At 42.0% G+C, this 21,386-nt stretch overlaps 2 protein-coding genes across 5 annotated transcripts in view; one reads left to right on the top strand and one right to left on the bottom strand.

Moving 5' to 3' along the window:
• Positions 1 to 5,186: 5,186 nt before the first annotated feature.
• On the top strand, positions 5,187 to 6,958 carry LOC139216316 (protachykinin-like). Its single transcript, XM_070847409.1, has 5 exons — positions 5,187 to 5,309; positions 6,340 to 6,436; positions 6,587 to 6,619; positions 6,767 to 6,820; positions 6,924 to 6,958. Exons 1-5 carry the CDS (start codon positions 5,187 to 5,189, stop codon positions 6,956 to 6,958), a joined length of 342 nt encoding a protein of 113 aa, XP_070703510.1.
• Positions 6,959 to 8,288: 1,330 nt separating this feature from the next.
• Positions 8,289 to 21,386, bottom strand: part of LOC139217245 (histone acetyltransferase KAT7-like) — a 22,070-nt gene continuing 8,972 nt past the window's right edge. For 2 of the 4 annotated variants that reach the window (XM_070848562.1, XM_070848561.1), the window contains exons 4-15: positions 20,383 to 20,664; positions 20,177 to 20,259; positions 19,694 to 19,780; positions 17,683 to 17,781; positions 17,321 to 17,581; positions 16,483 to 16,674; positions 15,725 to 15,814; positions 15,383 to 15,523; positions 14,792 to 14,885; positions 14,392 to 14,538; positions 12,060 to 12,166; positions 8,289 to 11,897 (exon numbers count right to left, since the gene is read on the bottom strand). In XM_070848562.1, coding sequence (XP_070704663.1) covers positions 11,799 to 11,897; positions 12,060 to 12,166; positions 14,392 to 14,538; positions 14,792 to 14,885; positions 15,383 to 15,523; positions 15,725 to 15,814; positions 16,483 to 16,674; positions 17,321 to 17,581; positions 17,683 to 17,781; positions 19,694 to 19,780; positions 20,177 to 20,259; positions 20,383 to 20,664 — 1,682 coding nt within the window. In that variant the 3' untranslated portion in view covers positions 8,289 to 11,798. The remainder of the gene's footprint in view (positions 11,898 to 12,059; positions 12,167 to 14,391; positions 14,539 to 14,791; positions 14,886 to 15,382; positions 15,524 to 15,724; positions 15,815 to 16,482; positions 16,675 to 17,320; positions 17,582 to 17,682; positions 17,782 to 19,693; positions 19,781 to 20,176; positions 20,260 to 20,382; positions 20,665 to 21,386) is intronic. The other 2 variants (XM_070848563.1, XM_070848564.1) reach the window with 2 other exon arrangements.

The raw sequence follows: 21,386 nt of genomic DNA, 5'->3' as shown, positions 1-21,386 counted from the left end.
ATAATTTAATGAGAAGATCATTAATCAGGTTGCCACATCAGGATCATCAGTATCTCACTTACCTCATAAAACCTCTGTAACACAAGTAAGTTAGAATAATTTCAGTGTTAATCACACCCAAGATGTCCCAACAGTAGCTCATCCTATCAGACTGGTCTGATGAACTAAGCCTCCATCTGGCAGACTCCTGCAAAAAATATTGTTTAGTTTGCTACTCAAGTCAGACATGTATGAAAAGCAGACATACTTGTGTCCCCTCCACAGATGGCACACAAGCTACGAGCGCCCACAGTGGCGTTTCTGCTCACCGTGTTGTCCAAAACACCGGGGGGAGGGGGGGGGGCAAACAAAGAAAATATTCTGTGAGGTAGGAAGTCAATCAGTGCTCACCAGAGGAAGACCATCATAAACTAAACGTGGCTGTGCACCCTGCCCTACAGCTCCTTAATGCTGAGGATGCATTGATCTGTTTATGGCTATTACAAAGACAAAAGTAGCACAAGAGGAGATTCTCTGTCTGCCCCAGAGAGACATCATGATGGGGAGCATTGTGATAACTCTGTATGTTGGCGCCCTGTTTGGATAAGCTGCTGCATTCCATCCACCTGTATATACAGCACTGAAAGACCAACAGTGGCGAAACAGTCAATGTACTACCTTACTCTATACATTTGTCAGAGCTCTTGCAAAAGGGTCACAAAAAACATATTGCGTTCATGCATGCAAACATTCAACTTTCTTGCAAATTTGAGAGAAATCATTGCAATCTAATTATAACTGAATGCTTCTATAGAAGACTGCTCTCTCCACCATGAAAAATCCCAGGCAGTTTAACATTCATCTGAAATATTTTTTTCCCCCTCGAGAACATGCGGCACATGTGCACACATGCACGCATCATGTTGCCGTGAGCAGTAGCTCTATTTGTCAGGACACCTGTTCATTAATCCAAGACAATGCCGGCTCATGTCAAACCATGCGCAGCCGCTTCCAGCGCAGAGGCTGCACACCTCCCGCTCAGCATGAAGCGGCAGAAAGATGATGCAAATGTGGGGCTGGTGAGGAGTGTTGAAAAATTAGCGAGCCAAACAAGGGTCAAATATTTTTCTCACAAGTTGGCAATTAAACCAGGTACTAGGATCTGACATCACAACTGGATGTTTCCTGCTAAAATAAGCAGCAGCAAAATAGCTGATGTGTACAACGTTCCAATGTACAAAATGCACCTATAAATGCTTAATGTTTATAATTAATTGTTACGCTGGCAGCATGGAAGTACTGCAGAATAATGTTCCCTCTTTGATTCTCAATAGTTCCTGATTGTCAAAAGAGACTGATTGCAGCTAGTAATTTGACAGGAGCTACGGTCAAAATGAAACCCCAGCTACTGTCATTAGATTAAAGACGTGGATTGTAAAAGACTAATCAGTGGTCAGCTATAATTTGGGAAGGGACGCCACAGTTAAAACATATTTATGAATCTCTAGATCTCTCATTTGACAGACAGTGTAATTTCGCATCAACTATATTTAGAGATAATGTATTTGCCATTTAGGAACATCTCACAAGTTCTTTGACAAACATACCTGCATGCTTGAAGCACACACATCACATCGCTTTCATAACATGGAAGTGTGACACATTTCCTTCCCCCCAGTGAGACCCTTGGTTACCAGTTTCTTGCCTTCATCGAACAACATATCATAAAGAAGATTTAAATAAGATGAGTAAGAGGGTGTTTGATGACATGAATGGCGAACAGTGGGTCGTCCATTCACTAGTGGAGCAGTTGATTGGGGGGAAATTCTGATTGGATTGGACACTTGTGTATGTATGTTTTTGAGGTTGTGTGCTGAGGTGTTAATAAAGACGTGGTGTGTGTATGTCTTTGTGCGTTTTTGTGTGCGTGTTTGATCTACTTCTGGGAATTATACTCTAACTCTACTGTATGTATATAGATCTCTATGGAGCCCAGGTCTAATTTCCTCCATCCTTCTTCAGCCCTGACTCCTATATTGCACCAGGAGGAATTACGTCTTTTGGAGAAGTCCAGAAAACTCCCATGTGACCGTAAAGGTTAAGGGATAGCGTGGCTGATCACTGGAGAGCTGTTTATGTAGACAGATAAGCCCTCGTGAAGGGAAGGAGTGTGTTTGTAGTACCAGCAAAATGGATTGATTCTTGGAAAGATGTAAGTGCAAAAGTAAAAACAGTTTAAAAAGACTACGGCCATGCTACCAGTACTTTTGCATCGTATATTTCAAAGCCAAAAAAGTGCAGAAAAGTAATTCACCAGCCCACATGGGATAATGACATAATGGGATGGCGCTACTGAAACACTAAACACTCATTGCGTTGTATATGGCATATTCTGTACTTAGGCACACTGTGATTTAAGCTAGATGCTAACATCAACATGCTAATGTGCTCAAAATGACAATTTTAACATATTAGTGCTTGGAGGGTAATATTCACCTAGCATGTTAGCACGCTAACATTTGCTAATTATAGCACTGAACCATAGACTGTAAAAAGAAAAAAGAAAAGAAGAAGTGGAGAAGCTCTGACAAGTAAAGTCAATGTGGAAGTGCCGTAAATCTGCACTCTTTCTAACAGCCAACAGGACACAACTCCACCTGCTCCAAAAAGAAGTCCAATTGCATGGAAGTCTATGACAAAACGACTCTACTTTTCACTTGATTTATTGCCTCAGCAAACATGTTCCTAATGAGTTTATGGTCCCAATTGCGAGTTTCAAGAAGTGGTCAGTACAGCATGATGTTCATTTTGTAAATTGTGGTTTCATTCAGAGTAAACTAGACAATAAAGCAGGGCATTATTTAGGGTGGGACTACCTTGTGACTAACCAATCAGAGGCAGGTCATGCCTAAACCTAACCAATCAGAGGCATGCGTCCATAGGCTGTATAAGAGAAGTGAATACAGCTTCTGAGTCTGAAAAGCTTAAGCATTGCAGAAGCACCTTAAACTTGTATTCTCTCTAATGGACAGCAGCGGGCAACTAAAAAAAGAAGCCAGAATGGAATGGAAGTCTATAAGAAAATAACCTCTATTTCTCACTTGATTTCTTACCACAGTAAACATTTCCCTGAAGAATTTATGGTCTCATTCATTAGTTTCAAGCCTTCTATAACACAATGTAATGTTGATTTTGTAAACTATGATCCCATTTAGAGTAAAATAGACAATGAAGCAGGGGATGTTTTAGAGGGCGGGACTACTTTGTGACCAACCAATCAGAGGTATGTAATGCCAAACCCTAACCAATCAAAAGTGGAGGACTTCACGGAGTGAACATCACTTCTGGTTCTCAAACCAAGATGGTAATGCCCAAAATACCAAACTTGAGGCTTCAGTCGACAGTCCACAAACCAGTGGGTGACATCATGGTGCCCACTTCTTTTGTACAGTCTATGCATGCATCACTTCTGGCATCAAAATTGAGATAGATGACGATTTTGAAAATGTTAAACTCAAGGCTTCATGGACTCTAGAGCTGATGGGGATGGTATTAGTTTTGCAGGTATTTGGTCATAAACCAAAGTCAATCAATCAATCAATCAATCAATCAATCAATCTTTATTTATATAGCACCAATTCATAACAGCATTATCTCAAGACGCTGTCCATAAAGAGCAGGTCTAGACCAAACTCTTTAATTAAGAGAGACCCAACGATTCAGGAATTCAAAATTAAGGTTTCAAGAATTCCCACATGTTGGACAAACTAAAATGTTGACCTGTTGATGACGCTAGATGAGAAGACCCTACAGCCATATGCTGCCAGCACAGCTAAAACTGTTGCATTTTGAAAGCAGGATGTTCTGCACCAAAGCTATTCACCATTCAAGTGCAGCTTTTTGCAGCCTTCATCTGATATGCTGTTGTTCTGTTTGGGGATTAGACTGCTTGTCAGACCGGCAGTTCCCAATGTTTTGTGGTCTGGTGCCCCTTAAGACGAAGCAGTGTCTACAATGTCCTACAATGTCCAGTGTGAACATGACATTTCAGCAGTTAAACTAAAGAGTGTTTTTTGTGTTTCCGAGGCCTGAATAGTATGGCAAAGAAAAAAAGAATCCAAATTACAGAAATGTCAGAAAAAAACAGATTTTTTTCCCTTACCACTTATATCATCCTGTGACCCCGAAGATTCACCCAGCAACTCAGATGGGCGTCCCGACCCCCAGGCTGGGAGGCTGTGTGGTTAGCCTGTGTCCAGTGAGTCACGGAGGACACAAGAATGCACAAACAAAAGAAAGTCACAGTGCTTACAGTGTTGACAACCCAGAAACACTGTCTGGAGAATCTAAAAAAGAAAAAAAAAAAAAGGCCAAATGTAATGTGGTTATTTTCCAAGTGGTCACGGGGGGAGGGGCAGATGAATTCTTGTCAGAGGCTGTAGCTGCAGTGATTATTCAAAGTATAAATTTATCACCCACCTGCAGAGTTGCACAAGCAAAGCGTGAATACATCACAGCTGAAAATCTAATTGCACCTGGAGAAGGTGACACGAGCCATAAAGATGAGACAATCGTGATGTGGTCCAGCTTGGAGGGCAGGCCTGAAATTGAAAATATAACCGTGTCAGTATAATTTGGTGATTGGGTTGAGATGCACCTGAACTTGCAGTTTTTAGCCTTTTTTTTTTTTTTCTGCCTTGTGTGTGGTTCATTACCCCGATAACTCAAACACACACTGGGGTGGCATACATCAGGTTTCATGACCCACTCTGTTCATTTATTATCCCCCATTCAGCTGAATAATTGGCTCGTCAATCAATCATGTTGGGCAGAGGAGAAACCACAGGTGAGTAAGAGAAACAAACGAATCAACACTTCCATCCTTCACAGTTTGGGAAGTGGTCAGTTGGCTTTAGTTTATCCGCACGTCACGTCTGATTCAGACAAAGGGGGGAGAAAAAAAAGCTGGCCTGCAGGATAAACTCACTTTAATATGAGGTTGAAGGAAGCGGGGAGGAGCGAGCATGGGGGGGTGATGGGGGGGCTTTATAAGAGCAAACGGAGACCTTCACTCAGGACCAACAAAGTGCAGGACAAAGCGCACATTTGTGGTAGTTAGAAGTTATTTGGCTGCTGTATGATCCCAAAGCGGGGGCGTTTTTCTTGACCATCCGCGGCCACTTTTATTTTGGCACCCTTAGGTGACGATGGAGGCTCTGAAGTTTGTAGCTGTGCTGCTGGTGGTCGTGTTCGTGCAGGTTTTCGGCGCGCTGGGAACCCCCCTGAGCGAAAACGAAGACGGGGAGATCTGGACGGTGGATAACTGGCAGGTAAAAAGAAAAAAAATGATACTATACATATATATTATAAAACATACTTGCATGCACTGTTTTAAGAAAGAGATCCTGGGAGAAGAGAAAAGAATACACATGGAATGCGTCATGTTCTCTCTAATGTGGAGGTTTATAGTGAGTTCATTTAACTCTAACTGTCAATCAATCAATTCAACTATCATGTCGCACCAATTTAGGGCTTAATCTGATCATCTATTTCCCTCTGACTTCCCTCCTCCCTGCACTCTGAGAAGGAGCCAGAGACATGCACAAGAAGGATGCTACATTTAGGTGAAATCTCCACAAAAACACAAAGGAACCTCCTTTCTTTGCTTGACTTTATTTATCTGTGTTTGTTGGACGCGCTCACATTTCAGCACCGCGGAGAGCGACACTGTCAGACACACAGGCAGTGAGTGAAGTGGGAGAGCCACAGAGCTGACATGTGGAAAACCCCCAAAGAAGAAAATGGAGATAAAAAATGTTTTTAAGAAGCGCTGAGAAAACTTCCTTTTAAAATATTTGATTACTATTTGAGTGTGTGGGAAGCATCCACTCACTTACATTCAGAGTGCATACAGTGAAGGTGTAGTGGGGCAGACACACACACACAGTCATTGCTTTAGACCTCATGCTGCCTAATTCCTGATAATTGATTGATGCTCAGTTCTAGCACAAGATCCATTTTTTATCACCTCCTCTCTTCTCTCTTTGACAGCTGAAGAAATAGTTTAAAGGGATTTTAGTGAATGAATTAAACTGAAAGCGTAAAGGGGAAAAGAAATAGGATTTCAAAGTGACACGGAGAGAGATGTCTTCCTCATTGCCAGTGAAAATTGTGTCCTTGTACACTCTGCAGTACTCTACTTTTCCCTTTAGTTTAAATACATCTAAATGAATTAATTTCTTCCCGCTCAGTTTTGTCAGCACCAGCTCTCTGCAGGGTTCTGGGTGATTTACAGTCAGGAGTACCTTCAAACATTCCCGTGCTGTGATGACTCGACCGCCTTTTGTTGTGTGTGTGCAGGGCTACCCGCTAGAGAAAGGAATATCCATCCGGCTGGCAGACCTCATTAAGCGGTCCAAAGCACAGCAGTTCCATGGCCTGATGGGAAGAAGCTCAGGTAAATAAACAAATCAATAAGCTGTATTGTACTTTGTCATATTGTTTTCATCTTCAGTAAAAATCTGTATGATGTCTCAACTGGAACTCGCGGTGTCTCTAATGCACTTCTTTTACCATCACTAACATATTTATCCTTCCTTTATTTCAGGTACATCTCAGCCTGTGAGATTGGGCAGGAAAAGTAAGTATATTTAGACCATAAGAAAAACACGTGTTGTGTCTTACTTGGTTCTCTCTCATTCGATTACCTCCAGTTTTAAGATCATTAGGTTTGTCTGTCATTAAAATCTTTTTTTCCCCCTTTTCTCTCCTTCTGTATCTCCATCAGGAAATAAAGGGGAGATGTTTGTCGGACTCATGGGCAAAAGGAGTTTAGGTGAAGGTAATACCTCCTGAAAACCGCGTCTTTCACGCCATCATCTTTTTTAGTCTTCCTGCTTGAGAATAGGTAGTTTGTCTCTAATATTCTTCTCTCCATTTTTCAGATTTGGAAGAGGAGTGGAAAACTCACTCTTACTAAAGAAGAATGAAAGAAAAAATACCTTAACAACGATAATCAAAGCTCAGAGTCGACTTTGTCTTATTCTGTCCCATGTTGTTGATCAACAGGACACAGTCACACAATCTGACCAGGACGGATGTTCTACACACCTCTTGCAATTAACTGAAATTGATTTAAGCTGCTGCATATCACTGACATCACTGCCTATCCATCACTTTTGAATGGTTACATTTAAAGCTATGTACATGTTTCTTTATTTCTGTGAAATCCATTAAAGCTGATAACATTAATGAAGTGTCTGTTTATTCCGTGGTCCCACTGTGAAGACTGATGCTGTTGAACTGGTTAGTTACTGGTTAAAAGTTCGTGAGTAAATCTGAATAGTATTTACTACTAGTTATCTGCACATGCTTTTTACCTGAGTGATTAAATATTTCTCTTTACTTCTACTTCTTGCATCATGTCCCTTAAAGTGATTTAGTACAGCAAACAGCAGACAGTCAACTGAAGCAGCAGAGGCAAAGATATCCTGACAATTTCCTACATTCCCCATGATGCAACAGCAAAGCCTTCATGCTTCATAAACACCTGCAGCAACACCCGCGTCAGACTCAAGGTCTGTTGTTTTTGATACATCTCCAGGTACATGCTGAGACAACTCTGATGGCGTCACCATGACATCATCAGAGATATCAGAACGCCACCATAACATCATCAAGGTTATGTTGTCAGCCTTAATAAAACTCCTCCAGGGCCACTGAAGACATTGGAGAGCTGTTTTTAGCAGGCTGAATAGTATTACCAATTAAGAGTAAACTGACCTGTACACTTGGTGGGGTGATCACAGGGGCCGTTTGTAGAATCATTTTCATTTATTACCTCTGTGTGTTCAGTCCTCCGTTGTCCTCGGAACTCACCAAAATGAATGTGTTCTTCAGTTTAGCTTATGTCATAATTCACTCCTAAATGACTCAGGGGACCTGTGGAGCTCCTGTTTGGGACCAAATCAGATCACTTAGAATTAGAAATGTGCCACCCTGAGAATAAGACAACACATCCCTCTTGAGGTAACTCTAATAAGCACTCTATGCGTGCTGACACTTGGCCTGCTTTCCACATTTAAGTCCACTTTAGGGACCGCTGATGAACGCCTCTGCTGTAGATGCACATCATGACATTCCGTTATATCTCACCACTGAAACTGATAGAGACACGAGTGGAAGCTTGTCGGGCCGAGCAGATCTCTGGGAGAGGATGCAAGATGAAGAATGACACTCCCCTCCTCGCTGCGTTGAGCGACCAGGGGACACGGCTGACACACAAACAGCGGATCAGAGAACGCTCACCATGTGTTTCACCATTTGCATTTATTGAAGAGGAAGCAAAGGGGAGAAGCAAGTACAAAAGCACAACTGAGCTACATATCGATGCCACGCTACTTTTGTGTGTCTCTGCTTTGAGTGCGTAGTGTAGATGGGAAGCAGGGCGCGTTGAAGTGCTGCAGTACTACAACAGCTCACTGGTGGCCTACAGAAGGTGATAAAATGCCTCTGGTGTCTCTAAGTAACTGTGACACTTGAGGTGTATTAATAACCAGTAAAGGTGCTCTGAAGCTGCCCATCTATAGCTGCCAATGGCAAAGAGGAAAATTGAAAGACAACAGGATGGAGAACCAACGAGAAATAAAAATGGATCAAGACAAACAGGTTTTCCGAATCACTTTCAGATACTTGATCACTAACATGATTAAATATGATTGATTTGCGATGTTAAACACATTCCAGGCGTCTTTTTTTTTTTTTTTTTTTAGAAAAAGGGTTAATTGTGGTTACATTCAGGTCCCTTTCCTGCAACGGTGAGAATAGAAAATATCCTTTTTTTCCCAATCATATGTTAATTAGCAGTACAAAATGGCAGTCCTAAAAAGACGCCCACCTTCTTTCATTCTGAGGGACCAAGACCTCCGTCTCCACTCCATCATACCTATGAAGTCATTATCAACTGGCCCAGTCACGTATGGAACATAATCACCTAGAGTTGTGTTTTAGGATGGAATTTTTCTTTGAAAGTCCTTCAAAAATAAGTGCACTTTCCTGTAAATGCACTTAAGAATAGGCAAAAAAAACCCAACAACAATAACACGCTGTCTGCACTCACAACAGTCATGAGTAGTTTCGGCTAGTGGCACATTTCAGGGAGGTTTATTGAGAACAAGTGCTAAAAGGATGAATGTAGTCCTTTGAAAACTATGGCCTGTTTGTATTGATCTTAAGTCTGCCGGTCAGAGATGTTACTCTCCAGCCGCCTCGTGTTAGGGCCAAATCGAGTCAGGAAAGCAACCCCGGGATTAGAGAGAATACTAACGTGTTAGACACATAAATAAATCCACAGATGGTAGAAAGAAGACATCACTTTACAAAACAAGAAAAACAAGCCAGAAAGAAAAACATCTTCAAACTTACGCAACTGAAAAGGCAACATTTCTCATACTATGAAAGAAAGAAAGCAAATGTAACTCTAGGCTGAAAAAAATTGTTGATTCAATCTGACACTGTTGGCCACACACCTCCAATTTCATAGCCAACTGCTGTCTAAGCTTATTCACAACGTTTTAAGGAATAGCTCGACATTCTTGAGAAATACACTTAACTTGCTTCCTTCCCGAGAGTCAGATGAGAAGGCCGACATATTCAAAGCCAGGTAGCTTAGCTTGGCATAAAGACTTGAAGCGAGTGCACAAACAACTTGTGCTGTGTGTGTGTTATGTGCTGGAGCCGAAGCAAGCAGCTTCCCTGTTTCCTCTCTTTGCGAGGGTGATATCAAATCTTCAGGCGAATATATAGGATTTCCCAAAATGCTGAACTATTACAGACGAATCTTAAAAGCTGGTTACAATCCTAGCATGTTGATCCAAGTCAATAAATATGAAGATTGTCAATAAAATAAAATCAGTAATAAATCAAACACAATGGGCTGTAAACAACAAATAATATGAAATGCCGCCAACCATGCTTACAGGTGTTACACAAAAAGCTTGTGCCTTTTATTTTCCCCAGCTCCTTGCAGCAGCAATCATGGTGGTAACAAGTAGTGACAATGTGCAAAAGTGACATGCTTTGATTCAATGGTGTCACTTTTGATCTCTGAAATGTGAATGACTTCTGTCATTATCTTTGTTGGTGGGGCAATACCCTGGATTCTCTAGACACGTTCAAATCCACATAAAATTTTGTGATAAATATTTATATTCACAAGGAAGCCAGTCCTACTGAGTAGACATTCCTCTACCAGACTTTGTTGTTTTTTTTTTTTTTACGTTCTACGCAGTTAACATATATTTTTAAGAATATAAATAGCCTATTTTGACACAAAAAAAAAATCTAGTTAAAAACAAAACGAAAAAAAACGTAGTTTCACATGTTATCACACAGAATACAAAAGGTAAATAAAAGAAGCTTAAAATGGGCTGTTCTAGCTTTTATACAGTGGTAAACCTTAGAGGTAGAAAAAGTATAAAATATCATTGAGAACTTTAACAAAACCACTAAAAATGACACAGAAAAAACAGCAACATGTTAACTCTTAACAGCTGAGATTCCCCTATGTACCTATACTGTCCACAATATAAGTGCAGACATCATAAAACAAACACGGCCGTCAGTGTGACAAACAGTTAAAAAACAAGAAGGGAAGACGGGTTGTGACAAAACACATCCAGGTAGGTCCCATCCTGGTGACACGGTACGGCCCAAACATGGCCAATGGCAGCTATAGCTTTCTGACTGAAGTGCCTGACTGGTGTGATGGGTTTGAACACTGGACACAATGTGTGTGTTTGTTGCGTGAGTGAGAAGCTGAGTTGCTCATTTGCTCTGGGTTCAAACAGCCACCGTCAGTGTCTTCACCCTGATCTGTCTGCCGTCTCCGACACCTCTTTCTAACACAGTGACAGGATCTGTAGAAGACCTCAAAGATCTGACCTGAGACCATCTTACCGCACGTCCTCACACCATTTCGGATATCTACACGTTTTCCAAGACAGAATTAGAAAAAGTTGAGTTGATGGGATGCGTGATGTACGGCAGCATCAAATTAATTCATTAATTGCATGAAGTCTTTTCCAGTCAGTGTGGGAACTCTGTATGTGACTTGAGAATGGCAGACAGGACTCCACCCCTAGCGCTGGCCTTGTCCTGTTTAATCACAGCCGGCTGGTCTGTGTCTCCTAAAATGCGTTGCATGAGTCAACGTGCTGCCGACCTGCGTTGTGTCGGCCGTCTTGACAACAGAGTGAAAAGCGGCACACCGGCTGTCGCAGATTGGATTAGTGGGTGTGCCTGGTGCTCTGCACTAATCAGGTGTCTGGGAACGATGCACAATTACTTTCACTTTTCAGATGACAAATGAGGTCGAGGAGATAGCAGTATTGATCCTACGTAGACTGATATCACTGGCTGCTGTTGTTATGTTGCATTTTAGTCATACTGAGGCTGAAACCAAAAATAGAAACTATATAGATCACTGGTTGATCATTTACTCCTGAATTAGACCCTAATTCATGTACGTTCGCCTCATTTCCTTCTAACTGAAGTTATATACTCACCAGCAGGCATTATATCAGTGAGCTATTGCTGAAGTTGTTGGACTAAAGTCAATTCCCCACGTCATGACAGTGACTGCTGAACCCAAAGTAACTCTGTGAGTGACTGACTGTGCTGGAGCTGCTGAAAGCGTTTTGTACAAGAGTGTGTGTGCGTGTGAGGGTTTAGGCTCAGGGTCTTTGAGCATGCCAGGGTGTGGAGGAGGATCTGTCTGTGTATGTGTGTGTTTCGGGTTTGGAGTGTGAAAGGAAGCTCCTCTACGTCCCTTTAGGCGGTGTCCATTTTAAGGCTGTGGGGTCAATGGTCTTGCCATTACCACGTTTGGTCTCCTTGGCCTTCCAGTCATCGATAAGGTCCTACACAAAGAGAAAGCGCCTTAGTTGGCTAATTTACTGTAGAGCTACGCAATACAGCAGAAACATGCCTGTCCTCAGTATAGTACAGACACATAAGAGCATAATAAGACTGTTAGATGTAATCAGCAACCAGCCAATATTCAATTCTCTTTTGTGTCCTACCTGTCTCTTTAAAACCAGGTGTTTTCCCTTCCAGTATTTGAGCATCTGAAGGGATTGCAGGGTGCTGACAATATCCACTGGGTTCACTGCCGTCTCCTGACTGATCTCTGTGAACATAAGTGTTGGAAAACGGATCAGGACTGTCTGATTAAGAGGACCCTATTGCATCTGCCTGGCATTGACAGCCATCTTGGGGGATATAAAGTGGACATTTATGAGCACAGGTTGCACTGAGATCTGTTCATCACATTTGGAGGTGGTCTGGGCCGCATATGACTACATCCTTTTAGCACAGTTTATGTCCACGTCTCCTACGCCACACGAAGGACTGCCTACTCAACTGACGTCCTCGGCGTAAGCTGATGTTGAGGTAATTGTCAGCTAACTTACACACATGGGGAGACGCATTCTAATGCTAGGTGTGAAGTGATGTACTTAGAGCTGCTCACTTGCTATTAGATCACCCAAGAGCCGTGTTAATGGGTTAATGTTAACGCCTGAGCAGAGCCTGTGGAAGACACACCACAGACAGGACAAGACAGTACTGCAATGGATGAGCACGAGGGTCAAAGTTCATGGTATAATACTATGATGGAGAACTATGTCCCAATTGCTACCGCCAACAGCTGGTTAGCTTAATGTAGAATAAAGAGAGGAAACAGGGGGAAACCGGTAGTTCGGTTCTGTCTAAAGTCAATGAAATCCACAGCACTTTAATATCACCTTTGTTTAATCTAGAGGAAAAAAAAGACGTATAAAAGTGTATAAAAAAAATCTGAAATCGCAGAGAGAATTTCGTTTTGTTTTTGCTAAACAGTTGCATCATTTTTTGTGGCTTGTGCTGTTCCTATGCAACTGGAAAACCACCAAACAGTGTGGCTAGAAGTAATGAAAATGCAGAATCCCTCGGCCAGTGTTAGTTTATGAGACTAAAACACACAAAGGCTTTGTACTTGTACAATGCTAATCCCTGCAGCCATGGCAGAGAATGGCAGTCAAACCATGGCAGTACTGTGAGAGGGAAGACTGGGACGGCTGAGAAGAGTTGTATTATTACTCTGTGTGAGTTGAAAACATCTTTCTAAATTCAAAATGAGTACATTTTGGAAAAAAAGAAAAAGGAGGACAAAGAGAGGCTTGGACAAGAAGGAACAGAGTGTTATAGCTGAACTATTCAGTGTTTTGTCTAGCACACACACACACACACACACACTTATCTATTTATTACATGAGGCTTCCGCTGCCTCTTCATTAAGTGTGGCAAAGATTTTTGTGGTAAATCAGAGCTATGAACAGTAAATATTCTATATTGTTGTATATTCTATATTCTATATATTATTCTATATTGTGTCTTAGTCAAACTGAAATGACCTAAAACTCTAAAGTGCGTACAGTGGTGTGTATAATTAGTGCTGTTAAAATTATGATGGGTGGATGACCATCTAAGACATTACATGCTGAAAATCTCACCAGTCCATATTCGAGAAGAACATGAATTCTCAGTGAAGAGGCAGTGAGCCAGAAAACAAGACACAGCTCGACACCTGGAGACTGACTAAAGGCAAGCCAGTCCCCATTTTGTCTGTACCGAGCACCAACACGAGGACACCAGTGCACACAAGTGAGAAAGTGGCCGATGCAATACACCTTCCTTTCATCGGTTCCACATTACTCCGTTGATTGACAGTTGGTGAAACGCAAGAGAAATACTTCCCATCAGCCTCAGCTGTACTTGTGTTTAGTGCCAACTACCTAATGTCAGCATGCTAACACTCGAAACTAAGATGGCAAATGCTATGCTATGACGCCACCAACGTCATTGTGAGCATTTCACTCGAAGCACCCCTGTGTCTGGCTGTACAGTTCCTATTTTCATCACAGCAGCAGGGCTTTCCTCTGGAATGGATACAACCAGCGGGGACAAATCTGATGTGCTAAGCAGGATGTTCCCTCAGCCTTCTGAGTATGTTTGGGATGACCCAGTTTTGCTCGAGTGCAAGACTTGTGAGCATCCACCCTCATTCATCACCTGAACACCGACTTGGAGCGGCCTCTGTGCTCTCTGATTCATTCACTGGCGGACACACATGAATGCATGCATGCACATATTAACACACACGCAAAAACACACACACCACACACCACACACACAGTTTCAAGAATTGTCGGCCTCTCTGCGGCTTTCAGATTGCTTCCTCACACTTTACTTGATAGGTTTTTTTCTAATGAATTACTTGGTCAACAACGATCGTGAGGTCCAGATCCACCACTGCCCACTTCCTCTTACCCAAATCTCTTCCAAACATTTTAGGGACTGTGGTCCAATTCTGACCTTTGATGGAGATCTCCTTGCCCTGAAAGTTGTTCAGGTAACGTAGCAGCACCTCCTTCCAGTAACTGCGGTAGCTGATAAGGCCCAGGTCAGACAGGGGGCGCTCAGGTGAACCCACCTTCTCCTCCACCTTGGACAACAGGTAACCTTAAAGGACAAATCAGACAGAGCTTTTTCTAGATAGAAACAGATATAGAAATATAATAAAAAATTAACCCAAATAAAACAGTAAGAGTTTGCAGGGTTTCCCACAGAAGAGCAAGTGCTTCGGACGGCCTCCTAAATCTAGTGTTATTGCGCTGTGCAGAATCCCTCGGTCAGTGTTAGTTTATGAGACTAAAACACACACGTGAAAGGACACACAAAAAGGAATACACACTGGGTCTGTGTGTGTACTCACTGAAGTCTATGAGCATCTTGCCGTAGCCCTGCCTCATGTACTGTGGCATGGTGAGGATGCAGGATACGTTGTAGTTCAGGAAAGAGTTCTTCTCCTGCAGAAGGTGAATAAATGCGTATAAATGAAAAGGTTTTTCTGTGTTGATATGAGTATTAAAATGTTTTAATCTAAGGGCCTAATATTTACCAGCCCCTTACATCTTAAATGCAAACCACGATTTTATCTATTCAATGTACGCCACATACATTAGTTACAAAAAACATCATAGTATAATCTTTTTGCAAGGACAACATTGGTCATTTTAAACCTGGGCCCTATTCTTACATATTTTAGGATTTAAATGACTGGCTGCAATGGCTGCTACATAATCTTTTGAGGCAACTGTGCCCAATCGTCCAACAAAACAGTTTTTGCCCCTCACAGGCTCAAATGATCATTTGAAGTGTCTGACAACATTAGGATCCCTACAGGGATAGAGCTTAATTCTAACTAACATTACAAATGTATTGTAATCCAAACACTCATATATCCCATATCTGGGAAACAGTGGACGTATACAAGTAATCCAGCTGTAACTGGCTCCCAAGTTACCTTGGAGAAGTATCCAACTAGATGACACCCTGTGTTGTCAGCTTCAGTCATGACATAGAAGAGGAAAGGTTCAACATCATAATACAGAGTCTTGTGGTCCAGGAAGAGTTTTGCCAGCAGACACAAGTTCTGACAGTAAATCTGTGGGGAAGAGCATCATATGCATTATAATCTATAAATGCTCACAGTTAAAACAAGCAGAGTTTGGTGAATCTGACTTGGAACACTGGGACAAAAACGAAGTAAGAAAGGTTTCAAATAAGAATATGAATTCTTGCATGAGGCCCAATGGTTCATGGACCTTCTGAGGTAAGGTCAGGATGAGTCAAGCAGCGCTTTTACCTTGTTCTTCTTTCCGTCCACCTCGAAGACAGAGATGTTCCCCTTTCTGTAGATCTCATCACCTGGAGGGTGCTTCCACACACACTTGGCCTTAATGCAACAGAGAGAAGAAGAAGGAGAAGATGTTAATTTCTTTAGTTCACTTTTAGTTTCACATAGTGGCCATTATGGGCTGAAAACCTCTTATCAAAGTTCAATTCTCATTTCAAGTCTAGACAAATTTTTAAAAAATGGACAAAATCATAGCGGCAGAGGCAGAAATATTCTGATTTGTAGTCCTTATTATGGGCCAAGCGCCACAATAATGTTTTAATCCCAGTGGACTGCCCTAATGGATGTCAGAAATTCTAATTCTCTTTTAATATTTCCTTGCAAAAGTTGCCACAGTCTACCTCAGACAACAGTGTTGTGGCCATAAATTTGTTTGACATCCAAACAATTCAGCTTAACAGAGCACAGTCTGGTAAAAAGTCCTCTTCACACTCACCCCAATATAGACACAGTGATAGCCCTGAGTAATTTTGTGCCGCAGTCATTTTCAGTCTTTTTGGATATCAATCACAGACATTTTAGGTAGTAAAAAGTACCACTCCTTAACCACACCTAGAAGAATTTGCAGTATTTAGTGGTGTTTTGTGTTGCTTCCCTTATTCAAGAGCATGTTTGATACAGATGTGCATTTGTGTTCATATTTTTTGTTAGAATTACAAAGGCAAGTCACAAGTAGATGCATCCATAAATAGAAAAGGCTGCCATACCATGTGCCTACGGAGGATGGTCTGGCTCTTCATATACTTAAGGCAGAACTCGCACATGTAGAGTCTCCCCAGGCGGGCGTATTCCTCTGGGTATGGAGAGTGGTACCAGGTGTCCAGCTCATAGCGACCAAACACGATGGTCTTTATCATGTTGCTGCCCTCCGCCACCTGGCCGGCCAGACGAAGCTTCTCCTGCACAGGCCAGGACAAGAGTGGAAGGGGGATGGGGGACGGAAGTGAAAAAGGTACAAACAGGACAAGAAGAGAGGGCAGGCGAGCAGGCAGAGGGGAGAGAGGAGAAAGAGGAAATATCTCAATTACTCAGGGAAGGGGATCAGTTGAAGCAAAGATCCCACTTAGGGAAACCTCAGTGGAGGCAACCAGCCACAAAAAATTGGAACAACAAAACAATAGACACAGGAAGAAAATCTAAGGTGAGGGACAAAAAGGAAAAGGCTTTACGTGGAGGTTTGAGCAAATTCCTTCAGAGAATATTTCTGTTAACGTGTCGTCTGCAAGGATCTTTAAGACCTTTTCAGGAGCAAACAGAAGTACTTTTTGTACTACAGTATTCTCAAAATCTCTCAAACTGAATTGAAGACTTACTGTAACCACAATTGAAGACCATAAATGAGGAGAAAGTCAATAGAAACTTGAAATGCCTGCAGTTAATCAGTGCAAAGTATTTTGTAGTTAACAAACCTAAACACATGTATGTGATTGTTTTAAGTGAGGCTGATTTTAAAAAAATGGCTTCACATCTGAATGGGTCACAAAGTAACAGAGCAGAAGCAGAAAAAACATAAACAGAGTAACAGGAAGTGATTGTCCAAACTACCAAAAATATCTCAGACTCCTCCTGTGGCTGGAAAGGGTTTGTTGACTGAAACAGAGAAGAAGAGGAATAATGTAGAAAGGAGGAAGACAAAAAACAAAGGGAAGGAGATAAGAGTAAGGGAGGGAGATGACGATGAGTTTTCTCTCTTACAAGGTCGTCCGAGGCACGTGCCTGCGCTTTCCTGAACAGCTCGAGGTCGTAGTCGCTGGTGATGTTCTCCAGCAGCGGCTCCCTGCTTGCTCCGTGGCTCTGGCAGTGATCCTGGCAGTAGGTTTGAAGAGAAAGAAGAAAGACTTTCAAAATATAATATGGGATAGATGGGGGCGGGGTATAAAGGACACATTCTTTTCTCACCCACTTACCATGTACTTTTCCTTCTGATCCTTATTGAGGCCAGAATTCCTCTTCCTCCTCAGCTCTGTCACCTTCTCCTTGTAGCGCAACTGACGCTCTGTAGGGGCCTGAGACACACTTAATTTTAAATTTCTGTTGATATAACAGAAGTATGGCTCAACTTAACTTATATTGATATTGTACCCCTTCTTGATGAAATGAACAGATGATCCCAGAATGTGAAGATTCAGAAATGTAAGTCTAAAGGTTTTACAACCTGTACTGGCATCCCACAGAGATCTACATTCGGACCACTTTTGTGTAGTCTGTATATAAATGGACTGCCTTCTGTCTGAAGAAATGCAGCTATATGCTGATGATACACTGATCCATAAACATGGTTGCAGCAACCTGCTTCTAGACCTACTAATGCATTGAGCCATATTAAAGAGTGCCTAAACCAATCATGTCTTAAATTCATTTATCAAAATCTGTGAGTATGTTCCTATCAAAAAAGGCCATGCAACCCATATAAAGATATCAATGTTCAGATAAATTGTAGTCTGTTTTGTAGATCTTATTTGAAAAAATAAACCAAGGAGCTGGGTTTCATTTGAAAAAAAAAATAGATGTGTAGGAATTGTAATGACCTCCAAAAGAGCTGTTATTTACTATATGAATGCTATGATTATCCCATGTTTCAGCAGCGAGCTGGCCACAAGCTAACAAAATGAACGAGTATCACCTTAAAGGTGCTATATATACGACATTCAGAACCACTACATATAGCACTAGAGCACCAGCACCTCAGACCAAAGCATAAAGCTAAACATCAGAAACACCTCATCCTCCCTTTGTGTACTCAGCAAGGTGTTGTGAAACAGAGAGAAAGCGGACCCTGAACCCACAATGAGATAAACAGCAGAATAAAGAGCACACTACACAAGCTAGACGATGTACTTTGCTTACTGGAACATTGATTTCACAATATATATTTTTAGCAATATTAACAACACATTCAGCTTGGACAGGAGCTATTTCTTCAATCTGCCAAGTGAACAAACATGGAAGGAAATTATTAGCTTGTTAGCTATCCTGCTTGCGCTGCTAACAGGAAGGCCTCACGTGCACAAATGTACATGTGTGGCAGCAAAGTACAGAGATGCTCAGATTATGGGAGTGGGACTTAATTCTTTGCTCTGGATGCCATTATTCCACGATATCTTTACATAGCAAATACTTGTTTGCTGCTATATTAATGTTCAAAATCTCATCACAGAACCTTAAATTGTATGGACCAGAAGCCAAATGGCTTTCAAAGCTGTCACATTTTAAATAATTATCACATCTGAGCTGGGAATTTGTGGCCTTGCATGCTTTGTTTCTTCTTGACTTATTACTTAAGGCTTACTTTATGGTAGATGTGTCCTGTTGTATTTTGTGCATATTTCACAAATATTTAATAATATACATCATTTTGTTCTGCTTTAAAGTGCCTTTTACCATCTGGCCAAGGACAATGTATGAAAATTATCCTTTTAAGCTCACTCTGGCTCATTTGCAGTCTTTTCTCTGTTAATCAATGGCCACTATTCTTGTCCTTTCACACTAACTGTGACTACGGCAGCCCTTCATCACTTTGCCCCTGGCCCTGCTACACGGAGGAATCGCAGTGTGATCTCTGACCTGAGGTATCGCTGCTTTGAGAGCATCTGCACTGTGTGGGAAATCCCTCCACACACACACACACACACACACACACACACACACACACACACACACACACACACACACACAGAGTTCATGATAAAGTGAACTGGATAGGTGAAATCAAGGACAGGTCACAGCCTTCACTTGGATTCACATGCTCGGCTCACTTGATAAAGTGAATAAGTAAAGTGATACTCTGTACCCTCACAGAAAGGCAGTGTATATGTGTACATCTATCTGTCTGTTTCAGGTGCGAGCATGTGTCACCATGTGTTGTGCTTGTCTGATGCACTTGTGTGCTGTTTATGCGTATGCGTGCTTGTGTGGTACCTGGTTTCGTGTGGAGTGTCTGTTCTCGTCCTGGCGGTGTGACAGCGTCCTTTCCTCAGCCTGTTTGTCGCGCGTCGATGCCTTGCCCTAACAAAACATCAACACTGTCTACCACCAACGACTCATAACCACCCCCGCAGCAGAAACACTGCAGCAACTACCTCCGTGTTCCTGGAGGCTTCGCAGCTTGACAACTTCAATTTGAGTCTGTTGGTGTCCTTCACTTTCTTGCACAGGACACATGGTCACAGTGTGATGGCTGAGATGTTCCCACAGTGGAAACGTGGTTTAGCTAATGAGTAATACTATAAAAGCTGCAAAAATGCAACATATTACAAAATGAAGAATGGCTGTAAGTTAACAGACAGCACATATAATGGGAGTTTTAGAGTAGTTTTAAAATAGCATTTAGCATCATGGTTTCACACCCACTTCTTACCCCAGACTTACTTTTGGTACATCTTTGAGTGTGTGTGTGCATACCTTGCACTCATCAGCGGAGAGATTATGGTAGAGAGGGCATCCCGATATGGAGAAATGTCTTTCATGCCTTCCTGTTAGATGACCTAAGAAGTAGGGCGGAGGGAGATAGGGAGGGAAAGAGAGAGACATATACACAGAGAGCTCAGGGCTGGGGCACAGGAGCAGAACTGACCCAATGAAAAGTGTTGCCGTGTTTGTACCCTCACCCAATGAGTTGCACCCGGGTGTGGGGCACTTCATGTTGAAGTTGTAGCTCTCGTGGAAGCGCCGTCGTTTCGGGCGGTGGGAAAGGTCATGGGCGGCAGCCTCTTTGAGTGACAGCTCTTTGGCCAGTCTCTCGTCGTCCTCTTGTGAAACTACAATATCGTTGCTAGAAGACACAAGGTCGTTGCTGGGACTGGAAACCTCGATGTCTGACTCAGAGGATGGGGCGTTACCTGTCGGGGTGCGAGGAGGGGTCTCGTCTCGTTCCGCTCCCTGCTTCAGGTCTGCTGAGCCAATCAGGACAAAGGGAAGGAGATGGAATAATTGCAAATAATTGCTATATATGAACTTACAGCTGGGCATTAATCAGCAGAACTGTAAAATGACAAGTCAAAAATTGCACACATTTTAAATTAGACCGTTATTGATGGAGATAATACATAAATTAACATGGTCCCTAATGATCTAGTTCTGGTTACATTTTTGGGTAGTTGCACTATTTTTTCCAGAGAAATCCATGGCATTTTATGTCTCTGTGCCTTTTAAAGGGAGATTTCTGAGCACAGACAACACAGAATGATAAATAATATGGATTTCATGGAAGTTGGAAAGTAGTAGAAGAAATTCAACAACTGTGGGCTGGACAACAATACAGCAACAATAGCACCACTGACAGAATAACATGATTATCTAAAAATCAGTATCCATCCCTAAGTAGCCTAAATAGTCGTTGAATAGATGTTTTACCACTTTTCCCGTGATAAAAGAATTTATCATTGCCTCAAATCTATCTTGGGGGAAATCTCTGTCGGCTGATGCAGATTCAGTTAACACCCTCAGCAGTGGTGGCCAGCAGAGAAGCTCAGAGAAGCTGGAGGAACTGTTACAGCCCATTTCCTTTCATTTTCACAGTCACACTGGGCAACTAACGACATCTGTCAATGTTTTTTTGTTTTACTTTAAGGTTGCAAACGTGCTTACAAACCAATGCTCAACAATTTCTTTA

The sequence above is a fragment of the Pempheris klunzingeri genome, chromosome 17 (genome assembly GCF_042242105.1).
Source record: "Pempheris klunzingeri isolate RE-2024b chromosome 17, fPemKlu1.hap1, whole genome shotgun sequence".
Lineage (NCBI taxonomy): Eukaryota > Metazoa > Chordata > Actinopteri > Acropomatiformes > Pempheridae > Pempheris > Pempheris klunzingeri.
Note: the sequence above shows the minus strand (reverse complement) of the source record. Positions and strands in the feature narration are given on the sequence as shown.